This window comes from Seriola lalandi, unplaced genomic scaffold (assembly GCF_002814215.2).
Source record: "Seriola lalandi dorsalis isolate HSWRI2012SDOR001 ecotype SW California unplaced genomic scaffold, Sedor1 jcf7180002054296, whole genome shotgun sequence".
Classification (NCBI taxonomy): Eukaryota; Metazoa; Chordata; class Actinopteri; order Carangiformes; family Carangidae; genus Seriola; species Seriola lalandi.
In genome coordinates this window covers 254,313-270,963 of record NW_019524849.1, presented here as the reverse complement: position 1 = coordinate 270,963, position 16,651 = coordinate 254,313, and the positions used below count along the sequence as shown (strand labels likewise).

The window sequence follows — 16,651 nt, the reverse complement described above, 5'->3', positions numbered from 1 at the left end:
ACACACACACTTCACTCTGGGGTCCAAACAGTGGTTCAAACATGAGGGTCAGGGCGCCATGAGGGGTTGTGACATCATCAACTTCTTCCTCTCAGATGTTTAAACTTTCCTCTGATCTTTGTTTCATGTGAATTAATAAAAATATACAAACATAAAACTGATCATAGACCACAGACAGAAACAGGGTCACACTGCTCTGCTGAGACTGATCAATCATAGGAAGACTGACTCAGGTTCAGTCTTCATCAGGGTCGTCATGGTAACATTTCTACACTGTTCCTCTTTCTTTAAATGATTACTATATTATTATATTATTATATTTATTATTGCAATTATTATTACAGCTGCTGAATGAATGTTTCTCTTCTCCAGTTGTATCAGGAACCTGAACTTCAGTTGTTACTGCCCCCTGCCGCTCAGAGTGGGGAACTGAGCCTCAGTGAAACATCAACCTCCCTGTGTGTCAGTAGACAGATGGAGCAGGATTTCTGGACCAGAGTCTGGTTCACAGAGACACCCCCCATTACTGAGAGGAGGTTCAACAGAGGACTAGAGGAAAATTTGAAGAACAGACAATTTTACGGCATTTTAAGGCTTAAAAAGAGAGGAAGCAAACAGAACCAGACCCAGGACAGAATCCTGAGGAACACCTTAGGACAGAGTTTCAGTTAATGAGGCAGAGATTTGAACCAGAGACCGTAGCACTGTCTGAACCTCCAACCAACTCACGGTGGTTCACAGAGAAAAATATTCAACATGGTATTATTGTGAGGACAATTAATTCTTATTATGATGTATCATTAGTTTTATTAAGATGTAAATTTACCTCATTACTCCTTTAGTTAATATATTTGTACATTAATATAAAAGTAACATTAAGCTGCTCACCTGTTGTCAGGTTTAGGAGTGTTAAGGACCCAAATGCAGACAAACAGAGTTTTGGTGGGAAAAAAGGTAAAAAAAAAAAAAAAACAACTTACAATACCAGCAAAACAGGTAACAGGTAGGAATCCAGGTAAAAGTCAGGAACACAAAACAAGGAGACACAGGGGAAACATGACTGAAGAAAAACAAACGAACTGACAAAGACAGAGACTTAAATACACAAGGAAGGCAAGGGTAATAAAACATAGGTGTAACACATTAATCAATGAGCGAAACAGGACTAAGACAGGAAGTAAATTGACCACGAGATACATAAGGAACTCTACTTCAAAATAAAACAAGAAATTAAACAAATGTCCAAACATATAGAGTCCTCGTGTTGCAGACCATGATGTGTTTTATTACAAAATCTATTTTAAGTCCTTTTGTTGATTTATTTTTATTGTTATGTGGAAACATGTAGAATAAGTAACTGAAGTTTGTTTTCATATATTTATTATTTTAAACACTGAAACAAAACTTACTTACTGTCGCTCAGCTGAGAGATGTAATCCTTCCTCTAATCTCTGCTGTTCAGAGTCTGTTTGTTGTTGAATTTGTTGACGGTTGAAGTTTGTTGTCTGAATAAAATGACTGTTGTCATAGAAACAAAAGGTAAAATGACGTCAGCTGATTTTGTGAAGTGACTTTATTTCTATATAAAAGATTGAATCTATAAAAACAAACAGGAGCTTGTTAACATGAACAAACATAAATCACAACTTTAATTAAAGACAGACATTAATCCCTTTTTATCTGATCTTGATGACTGACAACTGTTGTTGCTATGGTAACCAACATCACATCACTGACATCATCTCATGAAACAGACATTTATGGCTTTCTGCTGACCACGGTTTAGGGACAAAATAAAACCTGTGGTGGATCCAGGTCTCAGACAGGGACTGTACTGGATAGAATCTGGACACAGTTTGTGTGTAATCCAGAGGTTTAAATTGTGAGGGGGGAGCAGAGGGACAGGTGTGTACAGGTGATCTAATGATCAACAAGAAGTTAATAGTTTAGTTTAACAGATCAACAGCTGCAGCAGCAGCAGCAGCAGTGACAGAAACCAGAGTCAGACCTGAACCCAGACCTGAACATGTTGATCTGATTCAGTGTGACATCACTTCCTGAGGATATCATTATCTCTGATGTCCCTCCAGAATAAAGCTCCAAAGAAAACAGAGGCTGCAGAACTTCATTCAGAACCCTCCTGTTTTTAAGTTTCCTTCAGTATCACAGTATCCAGTGATAGTTGTCTGAACAACATACACTGCAGACAGCTGATTCAGCTGCTTCGTTTTTACAAATGGTTTTTACAGATTTTATAGATGATGATGAGGATGATGATGATGATGATGGACTGAGTTAGTTTCCCTTCTGTTCCTCTGAGGCTTTAACAGGAAACACCTGCATCAGTAAAGTGAACCTGACCAGGTGTGCTCCTCGAATATTTCTCCTCCCTTTGCTTGCAGCACAGTGATTCTGTTTATGTTTATGTTTACATACAGTTTTCATGTTTACAGGGCTGAGCTGAGGGAGTCGCAGCAGACTACTGACAGCACCACCTGCTGGTTAAACTATTCACAACAGGTAAAACAATGCAGCTCTAATGTACACCTGGTTTCTACTAAGGGGTTCAGGCTTTGAATCGCTTGATGCTGCCACAAGTTAGACTTGCTGTGACATCACAGATGGAGCATGACCAGGTATAGTTCTGACCTATAGCTGAAAAAGACTGATTTACTAAACATGAGCACAGGTGAGTTAAAACCTTTTTTTAAATTCAGGTGAGACCTTCTCTTCACTGCAGCCTGGAGAACAACTGATTGACAGACTGTCCATCACTGAGGGTGTAATCAATCAAACATTTTCATCTTAAAGTCAAGTTGATCGAATATTGAGTTAGAATTTTGATTTTACATCTAATATTTTCATTTCAGTGAGTCATGTTTTAAGTGAGCAGATTTTTAAAATACAACAAATAAACCAGGAAACTGTGGTTCCTTAAATGACTCAGAACCAGAGTCCTTCTTAAGTTTATATCTTATATTTTCTGTTTTTGTTTTTGTCCCAGCTGCTGACCAGGACCAAGGACCAGGACCAATCAGGCCATGGCTTACAGGTCACTGATTGGTTCAGCCAATCAGAGGAGGGTTAGAGTTTGAATGTTTGTTTCACGTTTGTTTTTAAAAAATAGAACTTCTGACCTTAAAAATGATTTTACTGATCATGAGTTATTGATCAACTGCTGTTCTACCAACCAATCAGCTGTGAGTTTGTTCACTAACAGCCGATCAACTCTGCTCTGTGGTTTCTGATGTTGACAAGGATGAGACAACACAGCTGTTGCCATGGTTACACTGGAGAAAAACAGTGGTTACCATGGTGACACTGGAGAACAAATATTGGTTATCATGGGTACACTGGAAGACACAGCAGTAACCATGCTTACCGCGGTGACACTGGAGGACATATCGGTTACCATGGGTAAACTAAAAGACACTGGAGGACTCACAGTGGTTACCGTAGTTACACTGTAGTACACATTTGCTCCCTGTGACATCACATTTGTGCATTGTTTGTTGTGATGATGTCACTGATGAAAAATATTTCTATTAACCAATAAAAAAACTCCCAGCTGGTCAGAGTCCCGCCTCCAGCTCTGGCCAATCAGATTTCTGCATGTGTGATGATGTCATCAGAGGTCCTCGTCCATGCTGAAACTGCTCCTCCTGCTGCTGGTCTTTGAGGCTCCGCAGGATAGCAGGGGGTCGGACATCACCCCTCCTTCCCCTCCTCCTCCCTCATCCATCAGGATGTCTCCCAGGCCGTGGAGCTCCGTCAGCCCCACGTCAGACATCAGGTCTGGGGAGAAGACGGTAGAGGCTCCCTGAGGCTCGTCCAGGTCCACGAAGTTCAGGGCGTCCAGACCCAGAGAGGGAGTCACCAGAGAGGAGGCAGGGGAGGAGGAGTTGGAGAACGGGTGAGGCAGTGTGGGGGAGAGCAAGGCTTGGGGGTCCAGAGAGGAGGAGGAGGAGTTGGGGTGAGGCGAGGAGGAAGAGAGTCCATGGACACGAGCCTGAAGCTCCAGCTCCTACAACAAGAAACAAACGCCACTGTTTTTATTCCTGTAGACGACAGATATGTGTTTAAAGTCTGACAGAGACGAGTCTGCTGATCTTAATCCTCCTGCCAGCGCTCTGGTTTCTGTTGACCTCAAACATCTCGTCAGTCACACATAACAAGAGCTGAAATACACAGAGGAGACACCTGATCCACTTTTTCCAGAGTAACAGACCAATGACTGTTAAGGTTCATCAGCCGAGACACTGCAGAGTCAGCATTCCTCTGGCTGTGTTGGTGTGTGTTGGTGTGCGTTGGTGTGTGTTGGTGTGTGTAATTACCGTCCTCTGGAATCAAACCAAACTTGTGTTTATTTTAAATGAGCTGATCTCAGACATAATGATCATAACATATTAATAATCTGACGGTTTCATTGTTTTCCACGCTGTATCAAACAGTCAGGAGTCCATGTCAACACTGAAACACCAAAACACTTCCTCCATCTCCTCCACCCTCCTCACCTGAATGCGGAGCAGCAGGGAGCGGTTGGTGTTCTCTAGCCTCCTCTGTCTCTCCTCCATCTCTCTGGCTCTCTGTTGTTCTTTCTGCATTTTGCGGATGTAATCTACTGAAGCCTTCAGGATGGTCCCCTTGTTCCACCTCATCTCCCTGATCAACCAATCACAGGCCACGCCTCATTAACACACAGCACTAACGAGCATAATTAGATGCAGCAGCAAAACAAGCTGGACTGTATCTGACATCATTCATTCCTTATTAAATATCCCAGTGCAGTTGTAGCAACACATTAACATGTATCTGATGTTTAAATGTGATGTTTAAATAGTTAAAGGTCCCTCCTGAATATGTTTCAATTTATTTTTCAGATGCACGTGACATCACTGAACATGGTATCTATGTTTCTATAGCTATGGTGCTAATACCACAGTACTACAGACGAGAGAGAGGATGAAAGTTTACTGACAGGTCGGTGGATTTGGGGATGAGTCCTCCGAGTTCTTTGATCCGGTCGTTGATGTTGAACCTCCTCCTCCTCTCGACTGAAACATAAAAAATAACATTAACATCAACAACAGCGTAAATGCTCTTTCCAGGTCCTATCGTCAGGTACACAAACATGTTGAAATCAAAGATTAAAAACAGAAGGAAGAATCAGTCTCTCAGCTGCTGATCACAGTCGTCAGTCACCACAAACACCAGGACGTCAATGTCAATAGACTCTAGAATTTAATTATTCACCATTTTTAACATCAACATTTTATCAATTTATCCTTTGGTCTATGAAAGGTCAGAATATAGCGAAAAATACCCACTACCATTCCTCACAGCTTGAGGTGATGTATTCATACATTAACGTCAGGAACACACTGCCTGGGTTGAAGGGTGCGTGGCAGCTGCCGTTGCCGAACTACTGCGGACAAGCACGCGTGTGTGTTCACACCGGCTGCATCTCTGCTGCGTTGCTGCTGTTGCAGCTTTATCTCTCTATATAGAGTTTGCAGGTTACTGGAATGATGGATTTCTTTTCATTATAAATTAATTTCTGATTTATTTTTGACAGAAAACGTCACTAAATGTCACTGTCTCCACATGTAGCTGCTGAAATGGTTAAAAATGTATTTATATTTTTTCATGTCTGTGTCATATTCAGATTCAGCCTAGACAGAGACAATTATAGTGGAAGTTTTGTGTCACGTTGCTGGTATGATATCAATATGACATCAACAGGTCTGTTCTCTGTCTATTTCTGCTGGGTGACATGCGCGTAATGTGTGAAAATAGGCCACACTGAATCTTTAGATCACGTGATGCAGTTGCGAGGTGTGAGATGTGTCAGTGCGAGGCAGTGTGTCCGCTCCGGTCCGCTCTAACCCGTTAACATGTGCGCCGAATTGAATACCAGGACATTCCGCAGCCGCCATGCACACGCAACACATCCAGTATGTTCCTGGGTTTAATTAAGTAACACTGTAGTTAATGATGTAATACTGTAGTTATTAGTGAAGTATCCCTGTAGTTACTACTAATGTAATACTGTAGTTATTTATGAAGAAATACTTCAGTACTCACTGAGGTTGTGGTTGTCCTTCTTCTGTCTCTCTTTGATCAGAGCTTTCGTTTCCACATCTACAGCAACAACAAATACATGACATTTTAAAGACTTAACAGCCGTAGAACTAGAACAACTGAACAATCTCCATATGCTGATGATGACCATGTGATATGACTGAAAAAGACTAGCCGGTGAACCTACTAGTTTTCACAATGAGGAACAGTTAATGTAAACCTTAATGGTTTTATTGTTTCAGCAACAAACAACAGGAGACGGAGAAAAGATCTAAACTGATGGTTTAAACTAAATGTTTAAGAACTGTTGACTCAATAGGAAGTGGGAACTGATGATGTGGGAAAATACGTCTGTGTGTGTGTGTGTGTGTGTGTGTGTGTGTGTGTGTGTGTGTGCCCATGCGTGTGTGTGTGTGAGGAAGTGTGATGTTGACTCATCAAAATGAAGAAGAACAGATTTTTTCAGTGCAGAAAACAGGGAAACTCAGGGGGAGGGACTTCACTCTCAGAGCTCCGACATCACAGCTGTGTTGTTATTGATCCTGTATGTTGTGTTAACTCAGACTACACATTTTAATCTTCCTTTTTGCACAACAAGAACCTGAACTTAAAAAATATATGCTAGTAATGTTAATGAAAGGTCCTCCCAAGTACAGAACTACAGAGTATGTGAGTGAGTATTATATATTCAGTGACCCACCGCTCAGCTCTGTCTTGACTGTGTGCAGCTCAGCCGGGCAGCTGTTGCTAACGGTGATGGTGGGTGTTGTCGTCCCTCCGCCATACACATCCAGCATGGTCCCCGACACCGGCAGCTGGAACAGACCAACCAGAACACAGAGTCAGCCGCTAATGGAGAAACTGACCAGTCAGAGCGAGTCAAACACACTCCAGAGCATTCTGAGCTGTGATTGGCTGCAGGATGACCACCCTCACTCTCTGCTGCTGAAACATTAGTTTGTCTTCTAATAATCTTTTTTTGTGTCATATTAAATTATTGTTATTGAGTATTGAGTGTGACTTTGTTTGTTTTGTTTCTCTATGAACATTATTTCATCAATATTGTATTCTCACTACACACCTTCCAACCATCCACCTGCACTAGACTAAACTAAACTAAACTAAACTAAACTAAACTCAACTCAACTAAACTAAAGTAACTAAAGTGACTAAAGTAAACTAAAAGTAAACTAAACCTAAACTATACTAAAGCTAAAGCTAAAATAAAAACTACACTGAAACTAAACTAAAGTAACTAAAGTAACTAAAGTAAACTAAAACTAAACCAAACTAAACCTAAACTATACTAAAGCTAAAGCTAAACTAAGAACTACACCGAAACTAACCCTAACTAAACTAAAGTAAACTAAAACTAAACTAAAACTAAAACTAAACTAAACTAAACTAAACTAAACTAAACTAAACTCAACTAAACTAAACTAAACTAAACTAAAACTCAACTAAACTAAACTAAACTAAAACTAAACTAAACCTAAACTATACTAAAGCTAAAGCTAAAGCTAAACTAAAAACTACACTGAAACTAACCCTAACCCTAACTAAACTAAAGTAACTAAAGTAAAGTAAACTAAAGTAAACTAAAGTAAACTAAACTAAACTAAACTAAGGCTAAAGCTAAACTAAAGAACAGGAGAACAGTTGTTGTTATACAAACAGCGGAGATGTCACATGATCACATTTCATCTTAAGGGTTTAATGACCTCAGATTGGAGTCACCAGAATGATTATACATATATATAATGTACATAAAAACCTGGAACATGATGCTGGACTCAGACTGATGCTGGACTCAGACTGATGCTGGACTCAGACTAATGCTGGACTCAGACTGATGCTGGACTCAGACTGATGCTGGACTCAGACTGATGCTGGACTCAGACTGATGCTGGACTCAGACTAATGCTGGACTCAGACAGCTTTCACCCTGTGTTCCTCACCTGTTCATTCATTTACCATAAATATTCAGAGCTTTTCTTCCTGCATAAGTGTTGTCTCCGTTTGTGTGAAGCTCTCTGTTGACTTCACCCAGCAGCACTGGGCGTCAGCGTGATGTCAGACAGATGTTAAATATTAGTTGGACATGAAAATCACCATCAAACCCAGTGATGGGTAACTGTCACCGTGACATTTAGCAGATGTTTAGTAGACGTTGGGTTTTGGTCACAATAACGAATGAAAAAATAACAATAAATGTTGTTGGCCTGGCACATTTGGAAGACCTTGGATTTTGATGACTTAAATATACACTACATAGGATTTGTCACCACTTGAAGTTGGCCCCTCCTCCCTGGCTCAGCAAGAGAGAGAGAGAGAGCAGCGGCGGTCGAGCGTGCAAGAGAGTGAATGAATAGCAGGAAAACGAAGCAGTGGATTATTTTCTGATCGTTTCACAGGGCAGTGCAGTAACTGTGGTGTAGAAGTAAAATACAACTTTTTTTAAATGATTATTATTTATCTGTTCCTGGTCCTGGACCAAGGCAGCTCTGATCTGAAGTCAGTTCGTGTTCCTGCAGACAGTGTGGAATCTGCTGATTGAACAGGAAACCATCTGAAATGATAACAGCTGCCTCCTGCTCACATCACACACAGATAAGTCCAACAGAAACAGTTTCCAGTAACAGGAACAGACTGCACTGTTTGTAACGCTGCACTGCTCAAAGACCTCAGTGACAGAATTTGACATTTACATTTTCAGACTGTCTGTTGCAGAAACCAGTCACAGCTGGTTAGTGAGACAGTCATAGTTAACTGTTGGTTAAAGTTAAAGTTACTGGTTTTTGATGGTGGAGGTTACATCATATATTTAAATGCACTGAATTGTAAATTGATGTATAATGTTGTTATTCTCTCACTGCTCTCTACCTTCTACATTTTTACACCACAGATTTTTCGTTTCCTTATGCAAGTCAAGTAGCAGCATGTTGTCTCCATGGAGCAGTGTGAGCTCAGACTGAGAGGGAAACACAGTTTTCATAACATATAGAAACGACTGGAAACATCAGACGAGTACGTTTACATGTAAAAGAAACTGAGGGTGAGTTATCTGACTGCTGCAGTTACTGGTTAATGTGCAGATTTTATAATAAAACTTCTACTAAACAATCAATTTATAGATTTATCTGTCAAACAACTGTTTATATGTTCATGCGTCTACAATAACAATCCAGTCAACAAGAGCTCTGTTTCAGCTCAGTGATGACTTTCTGAACTAAGGGATCCACTTACTTCCTCCTCCTCTCCATAGTTTAACATTAAAGCAGAAAAAGCTCCTCTCCTGGACCAGTAATCTGACCAGTCTGCAGTCCAGAGGTGGTCAAAGGTCAGAGGTCACAGCTCAAACATTCAAACTGACCTGAAACAACAAACTCCACATTTTACCTCTGATTTAATCCTCCTCTTCTCATGGTCTGGCAGTAAAACTAAAATCCTCATCTTTTCTGATTTCACACGAACATGCACACACACACTAACACACACACACACACTTACATACACACACAGTCAGGCTGAGCAGCTTCTCTTCCTCTTTCTGTTTGGACGACTGTTGAAAAATGGGGAAACGTCTCTTTAAGAAAGAAACAGAAAACCCTCCCAGTGAGCTTCATTATCTGCCTGACACACACACACACAGACACACACACAGACACACACACACACACAAACACACACACACACACACACACACACTCCACCCACAGCTGCTGCAGCAGAAACAAGGAAGACTGGAAAACTGAACTGATATTCCTCTGATAGTTTGTCTCTATCGTCACTTTGGATCAGAAAATAACCCAGAATAGATCTGTTGCTGGAGACAGCTTTAATCCAGATCTAAACCAGCTCTAAACCACTTTTAATCCAGCTGTAAACCAGGCTTAATCCATTTTAAACCAGCTCTAAACCAGATCTAATCCACTTTTAAACCAGCTTTAATCCAGTGTATTTCCTGTGTGTTTCAACGTGTGTTTCCCATATATTTCCCCTGTTTTTCCCATACGTTTCCCATGTGTTTCAATGTATATTTCCCAAGTACTTCCAGTGCGTTTCTCTTGTGTTTCTCTTGTGTTTCCCGTATATATTTCCCATATGTTTCCTGTTTTTTTTTTACCGTGTTGGCGAGCTGTAGTCCAGAGTCAATCAGTGTCAGAAATTCATCATTCAGGCTCGACTCCAGACTGATGATGTCATCGATGACAGTCCCTTCCATCTGAATGAACCAATCAGAGTTCAGATCAGGTCAAACAGCTGAGTGAAAGGTGGTGGACATTAAACACTTAGTGTATTACACATGGAGTGGGGGGGGGGGGCATCTGAACCACACCTGAGACACATGGATGGATTATCAGACAACAGGCCCCTGCATACAGACACATAAAAGGCCCCTGACTTCTCTATATAGGAGCAAGGCCCCCAGACTGAAAGAGATGCCAAATGACTACAAGTGATGCTTTGTGATGGATTTAGCAACACCCTGAGTTTTCCTATGAGTTCTCTCCTGTTTGTTCCTGTGTGTGTGTGTGTGTGTGTGTGTGTGTGTGTGTGTGTGTGTGTGTGTGTGTGTGTGTGTGTGTGTTGCAGCTCTGACTCAGATCCTCTCTAACAACTGATTCAGCAGACTACGATTCAAACAGGAAGTATTCTGCTGAGTTCACTGAAATTGGTTAACTGCTCCTTTAATTGTGACATTATATGTGTGTATATATATATGTATATATATTTGTATTACTTTCTGTTTGCCATCTGCTGGTTGTAGCCCGGGGGTGGGGCACAGCAGGGGGGAGTGGCTTGGTGATGGTCCAGCTGGTTCCTGATTGGCTGTCTTGGTGGTGATGGCGGTCTGTGTGGTGGAGAGGTACTGACGCACCTGCTGCCTCTGTGCCTGCTGGATGTGATACCTTGTGGGGTTCTCCAAGTGAGTCTGCACCTGAGGGACACAAGGAGACAGGTATTTTGCAGATGCATTATGGGAAATGTAGGATCCAGTGTTTCTGGACTAAAAGTCTTTTTTTATTCTGTCTCTCACAACAATGACTGACTGATGTGACAATCACATGTCTGTTTAACCAGGTCAGAACAGAATAGACACAATAACCTGAATTCTCTGTTGATTTTATTTCATTTCATTTATTCATTTTTTTTCTTTTTCTGTTGTTTTCAGCTTGTTTCTATTTACCCATTTCTTTATTGGAACATACAATAATCTAATGTATAATCATAATTCAGATCAGATATAACTACACCCTGACGTGTCTGAACATTGTAGTGTTGTAAATAAAGTTTTCTGATGAAACCCCCTCTCTCTCCTACCTTGAGCACCTCCACAGGGACCTGAGCAGGAGGTCTGCAGGAGGAGGAAACAGACACAGATATGGGGGAGGAGGAGTCATTTGAGCGGAGCAGCTGCTGCTGCGCCTCTTTCTGCTCCTCCTCCAGAGCCTGCTGACGCATCAGATCCTGACGCATCAAAACCCTGCAGGAGAAGAGAGGAGGAGAGGAGAGGAGAAGAGAGGAGGTGCAGGTTATCATCACTGTAACTGTCATCCACCTGCAGGAACAGAGCACCCTCTGCAGGATGTTCAGGTAGAGACAGAAAGAATAAAAAAAGACAGGAGATGAAAAAAGAGATGAAACGATAGAGAGGCACAGAACAAGACTGAGATATAAGAGATAGATGACAGATCAGAAAAGAAAGAAAGAAAGAAAAAAGAAAGATAGAAAGAAAGAAAAAAAAAGAAAGAAAGAAAGAAAGAAAGAAAGAAAGAAAGAAGTGTGTGTTGTTATGTTACCTGGATGACATGACTGTCGGCAGTGAGGATGAAGAGGAGGAAGAGGAGGAAGCTGCTGCTGATGTACTGAGGAGAGAGAGAGATGATGACGTCATCACATGACATCATGCTGTCACCTGTGCTACCTGACCTTCACTGATTCTCTCCACATGAACGAACAAAGGTTAATTTACAACCACAGACTGTGGAATCATTAGTGACACCACTTAACAGACTGAGGAGCTTTTTGACCACAATGTGAGCCCGTAGGATTCAGTTGATCCTGGTGACTGATGTAACAGAGGTCATAGGTCAGAGGTCAGAGGTGTGTGTGTGTGTTACCTGATGCTTATTGGCTGACTCTTGATCTGGTAGAAGGTGTCGCAGCCTGATGGCAGCAAACTGTCGACCTCGATGTCAGCGACAATCCCAGACTCCACCCTGACAGAGAGAAAGAGCCAGTCAGACACCTCAGACAGACACAAGACTCAAAGACTCAGAGTCTTCAGGGTGAGACAGGAGGGTGAGACTATGAGAATAAAACTATAGACAAATGTAACCATGGTGACATGAGTTCAGCCTGGAAAAGAATCACAACAGCATCAGGGACAAAGACCGATATCCTTACAGAGACCAGAGACCAGATCCATCCATACAGAGACTATAGCGATGCACTCACACTGGACATGTGTTGGCCAGCTGTGGCCAGTTGTGGACTGGATCCCTGTATATTTCACCTGTGTCTACCTGTTGTGTTTTGTCGGTCTCTGTAAATCAAGGTGAATTCATGTTTGAATGTTGTTAAAATAAAACAAAGTGAGGCAGGAAAAAAGAGCTGCAGTTCCTCTGACGACCACCAGATGCTGCTGTGACCCAGCTGCAGCAACAAATACACTTCACACACTATCACAAACTCAATGTGTGTGTGTGAGACAGAGAGAGAGATAGAGAGAGAGAGAGAGAGAGAGAGAGAGAGAGAGAGAGAGAAAGAAAAAGGTGCAGCTTCAGCTCCAGAAATATTTTAATATTGACATTGCACACCAGAGAAGAAGAACGCAGAGAAACAACATCTGTCAGCTGCTGGTTTCACTGCTTTCAACCCAATTCCTGTGTGTGCGTGTGTGTGTGTGTGTGTGTGTGTGTGTGTGTGTGTGTGTGTGTGTGTTTCTGCTGAGTCACTCTCTAATCCAGCCTCCACATGGAGCTATAGACACACCTCCTTTTTCTCCTCCTCCTCAGTCAGCAGAGTCACACTGTCTGTTGACCCAGAGTCTGACTGTACACATTAACCAAGACTGAACCAGTGTTTGTGTCCTCCGCTCACACACCTGATATACAGGTGTTGGGTTATGACTCTATTGACACTGTCACATCTGTCCCAGATGTTTCAGGACAGTTTCCAATGACAGCTGCATGTCGGTGTATCTGGGGAGTGGTGCAGGTGCTGACACTGTTCAGCCTCCACAGACCAGAGGAGAGAAGATCTGAGGTGATCAACATGAGGCTTCACTCCTCTCATTAATACTGTGACCTCAACCATCAGCAGGAACGCCTGCCTTGGCTTTTAAACTCAACATTCATCACAACAGTTGAGTTCACATCCTGTCTTTTTTATAACAAGCACAAAGAACAAGACATGAAGTGTAACCAATCAGAAACTCCTGTCAGACTAATGTCAGGGGAGAGGTCAGAGAGGTTTCTGTGGAAGCAGCCGAACACAGCCCACACTGTAAAATGTGTTGCTGTTAAAACAAGCAGATGTTGTTGATGGTTGAAAACATCTGGAAACAGTTTGAACTGAAGACTGAGCAGAAACACTGTTCTTCATCACTTTCATCATCTTCATCACCTGAACTTCAACACCTTCATCACAGCATCCTGACAGACGAGACACTAAAATACTCTTCGTCACCTCCACCCTCCTCCTCCTCACATCTCTTCAGTCAGACAGTTTAAACACAAACAGACCAACAAGCAGAGACAAGTCTGTTTTTACTTTTGCTTTCTGTCTCACCACCCACATTTATGTGTGTGTGTGTGTGTGTGTGTGTGTGTGTGTGTGTGTGATAATCTCGGATGACTCATTGCACCAGGAGGCAAAGAGGATCATAGGTCAAAGGTTAGACAGTAACAACAACAACCCTCCTGATACAAGCCTCAGACCGGCTCAGTGTGTCTCTTTCATCATCGTCATCATCGTCATTATAAGGATCACAATACACACTCACACACACACTCAGCATGTTAACATCAGAACAACTTTTAACTTGCAACCCAGATAGCTGGAGAGCACTTCAAACCAAACTCCATTCATAAATCCGGCTATTTAAGGTTCAGCTGCCTTTACAAAGTCTAATGTCCAAACCAGTCTGAAGTATATTTTCAGCTCTGATCTCAAACAGTATGTTCACCAAGTTCAAGCTGTTTGTTGTGTTGAATACCCACTCCACTGAATATACTACCTGAGATTTAATACAGACACATCAAGTAAGTGACATGTGTGAAGGTTTGACGTCATGTGTCAGATTATCAAAGACTGCGGGGTGTTCCTCTGTTATCTTCATCATCATCATCAACAGTTATGATAGTTAGTTTAACTGGCAGCTGTCTCGTGGTCATGGGCGGCCCGTCATGCATTTTAAAATCAGCGTGATTTCTCGCTCATTTATTTGTCTAACAAACGAGAATGAATAATTTACCTTAATCCTTTTGAACTACAGTTCTATTCGGCATCTATTAAGACACAGAAAAACATTTGTTTATATAGGAATTTTAATGTTATCAAATTATCTTGTCATTTATCTCAGCTGCACCCGCAATAAATGTTACTTGGCATAAAATTGAAGCAAAGTGGTTGGTGAAGAATTTAATGGCCGATTTCACCAGAAGAAACTATACATATAAATCACGTCTTCATTGATGGTCAGTACGATATGTCTTAGTACTGATGAGCACAGCGGCGCTAAAACTACACATCTTTGAACGGGGTTTGGTTGCAGCTGCTCCCCGCAGCAGGAATAACGGTAACTCCCAGAACTTCCGGACTCACCGGACCAGATTGAGTGTTTCAGCCGAGTCCAGGATGACAAACACGGTCTGCGGCTGTAGGATCCCGGCCTCCTGCTGCTCCTGCTCGGCTCCGGTTCGGCTGTGCTGTCCGGTCAGGATCTGGTCCGGGCTTAGAGCTGACATTTCTCCAGAGACAGAGACGTTTAAACGAGCAGAGACCGGACTGAGGATCAAAGTGTTGTGAAATCACTGCAGCAGAGACAGAAACATGTTCAGTCCAGCAGAGACCGTCGGACCTAGACCCGGGACCCCTGTGGATAAAACCAGGACCAGCAGGAAGACCAAGGCACCAGAAGAAGATCAAGAACAGGTCTCAGGTTCAAGTTCGCTGCCGAAGGAACCCAGGCGCCCTGAACACTGAACCACAGACTGTTCGACAGACAGACGGGCAGACAGCTGTGAGCACAGAACTACAACACACAGATCAGACACAGTTCACCCAGACACACACACACACACACTTCAACTTCATCGTCCACACACACAAGACACTAAACACTGCATCGGATTTAACAGACACTTCAGACTGACACAACAACAACAACAACAACAATGATAATAATAACAAGAGAAATAGTTATAATAATAATAATAATAATAATAATAAATGCAAAGTTCCCACATTCCCTGTAATGAGGTCTGTGATTCTCTATAATCAAATGTTGTCTGTTGAGACTGAAACATCAGTTAATTTTATTAGAATTATAGAATTATTACTTAAATTATTTACTTTTAAATGATTTCCACCCATGTTGATTCATGTGTATGTGACAGCAGTTTTTCTAACTGATTGAAGTATCTTCTACATTTTCTGTTTCTATGCGATAGTCACCTACAAGAGGCGGGTCTCTCCGCCTGGACTGAGCTCTCTCCGACCAATCAGCTGTTGCTCTGGTCACTGCCAGCCAATAGGAATGCGGCTGGGTTCTTAGACAGCCAATGAGCTGCTGCTGCGCCTCGGGGCTCAGAGAGTGAGGCAGAGTGAGACATCTTGTTTATCTGTCTCTGGTGTTACGGGAAGTGGCGGGGGGGTCGGGGGGGTGACGTCAGTCAGCTGATCTGCCGAGCTCAGAAAGACAGTAGAGCTGACCAATCAGAGAGGTGAGGAGGGGAGCGGAGGGAAAGTTTTCATTTTTACTATAAGTTTCATCAGCGCTGGGACGTCACAGATTCTACGACACACATGATGAAATAAAATTAATGCACATGAGACAATAATAACAGTATTAAGACCTGAAGCTGTAGAGCATGTTTAGTTACCTGCAGCCGCTGGAGGAAGATTAAACACTTCACTGTTAAAATACAGAACATTCAAAAATACAGACGTCATCATAAAAATGTCCTGATACGAATTGAAAAGTTCCTATTAGCCTTTATATTTAATTACTGGGTTATTGTTAAAGTGTTGGAGGAAGAACTGCGTCTTTATTGGGTCTCTAATGAAGGTAAAGCATTAGTGTAACGATGTAAACACACTGATGATGTCAATTAGCTTGTGTTTTATTTTGAAGTATGTGATGAGGGCTGTTTTGTTGCTACAGTCTAACCCCCCCCCCCCCGAATAAAAGCACTGGAGACATTAATATTTGTATAGAATATGTCACATCTTTACCTGCAGTCTCAGGTATCACCTGTTTCCTGCTGACGTCACTAGATGGTGCTGCTGCTTCATCTGTTCATGTTCGAAACAACTCAAAGTTTACTGAATGACTGACAGC

General features: G+C 42.0%; 1 protein-coding gene across 2 annotated transcripts; it reads right to left on the bottom strand.

Moving 5' to 3' along the window:
- Positions 1–1,555: 1,555 nt before the first annotated feature.
- tfe3a (transcription factor binding to IGHM enhancer 3a) lies at positions 1,556–15,312 on the bottom strand. 2 transcript variants are annotated; one of them, XM_087173974.1, is made up of 12 exons: positions 14,914–15,054; positions 14,564–14,597; positions 12,207–12,305; positions 11,886–11,951; positions 11,407–11,569; positions 10,826–11,023; positions 10,208–10,306; positions 6,782–6,896; positions 6,085–6,141; positions 4,979–5,054; positions 4,515–4,662; positions 1,556–4,024 (listed from the first exon to the last, which is right to left on the bottom strand). In XM_087173974.1, exons 4-12 carry the CDS (start codon positions 11,894–11,896, stop codon positions 3,629–3,631), a joined length of 1,263 nt encoding a protein of 420 aa, XP_087030100.1. In that variant the 5' UTR covers positions 11,897–11,951; positions 12,207–12,305; positions 14,564–14,597; positions 14,914–15,054; the 3' UTR covers positions 1,556–3,628. The 2 variants fall into 2 exon arrangements, with proteins under 2 accessions (XP_087030100.1, XP_023261939.1); XM_023406171.2 differs by lacking the exon at positions 14,564–14,597 and having other exon boundaries at positions 14,914–15,312.
- Positions 15,313–16,651: the final 1,339 nt, after the last annotated feature.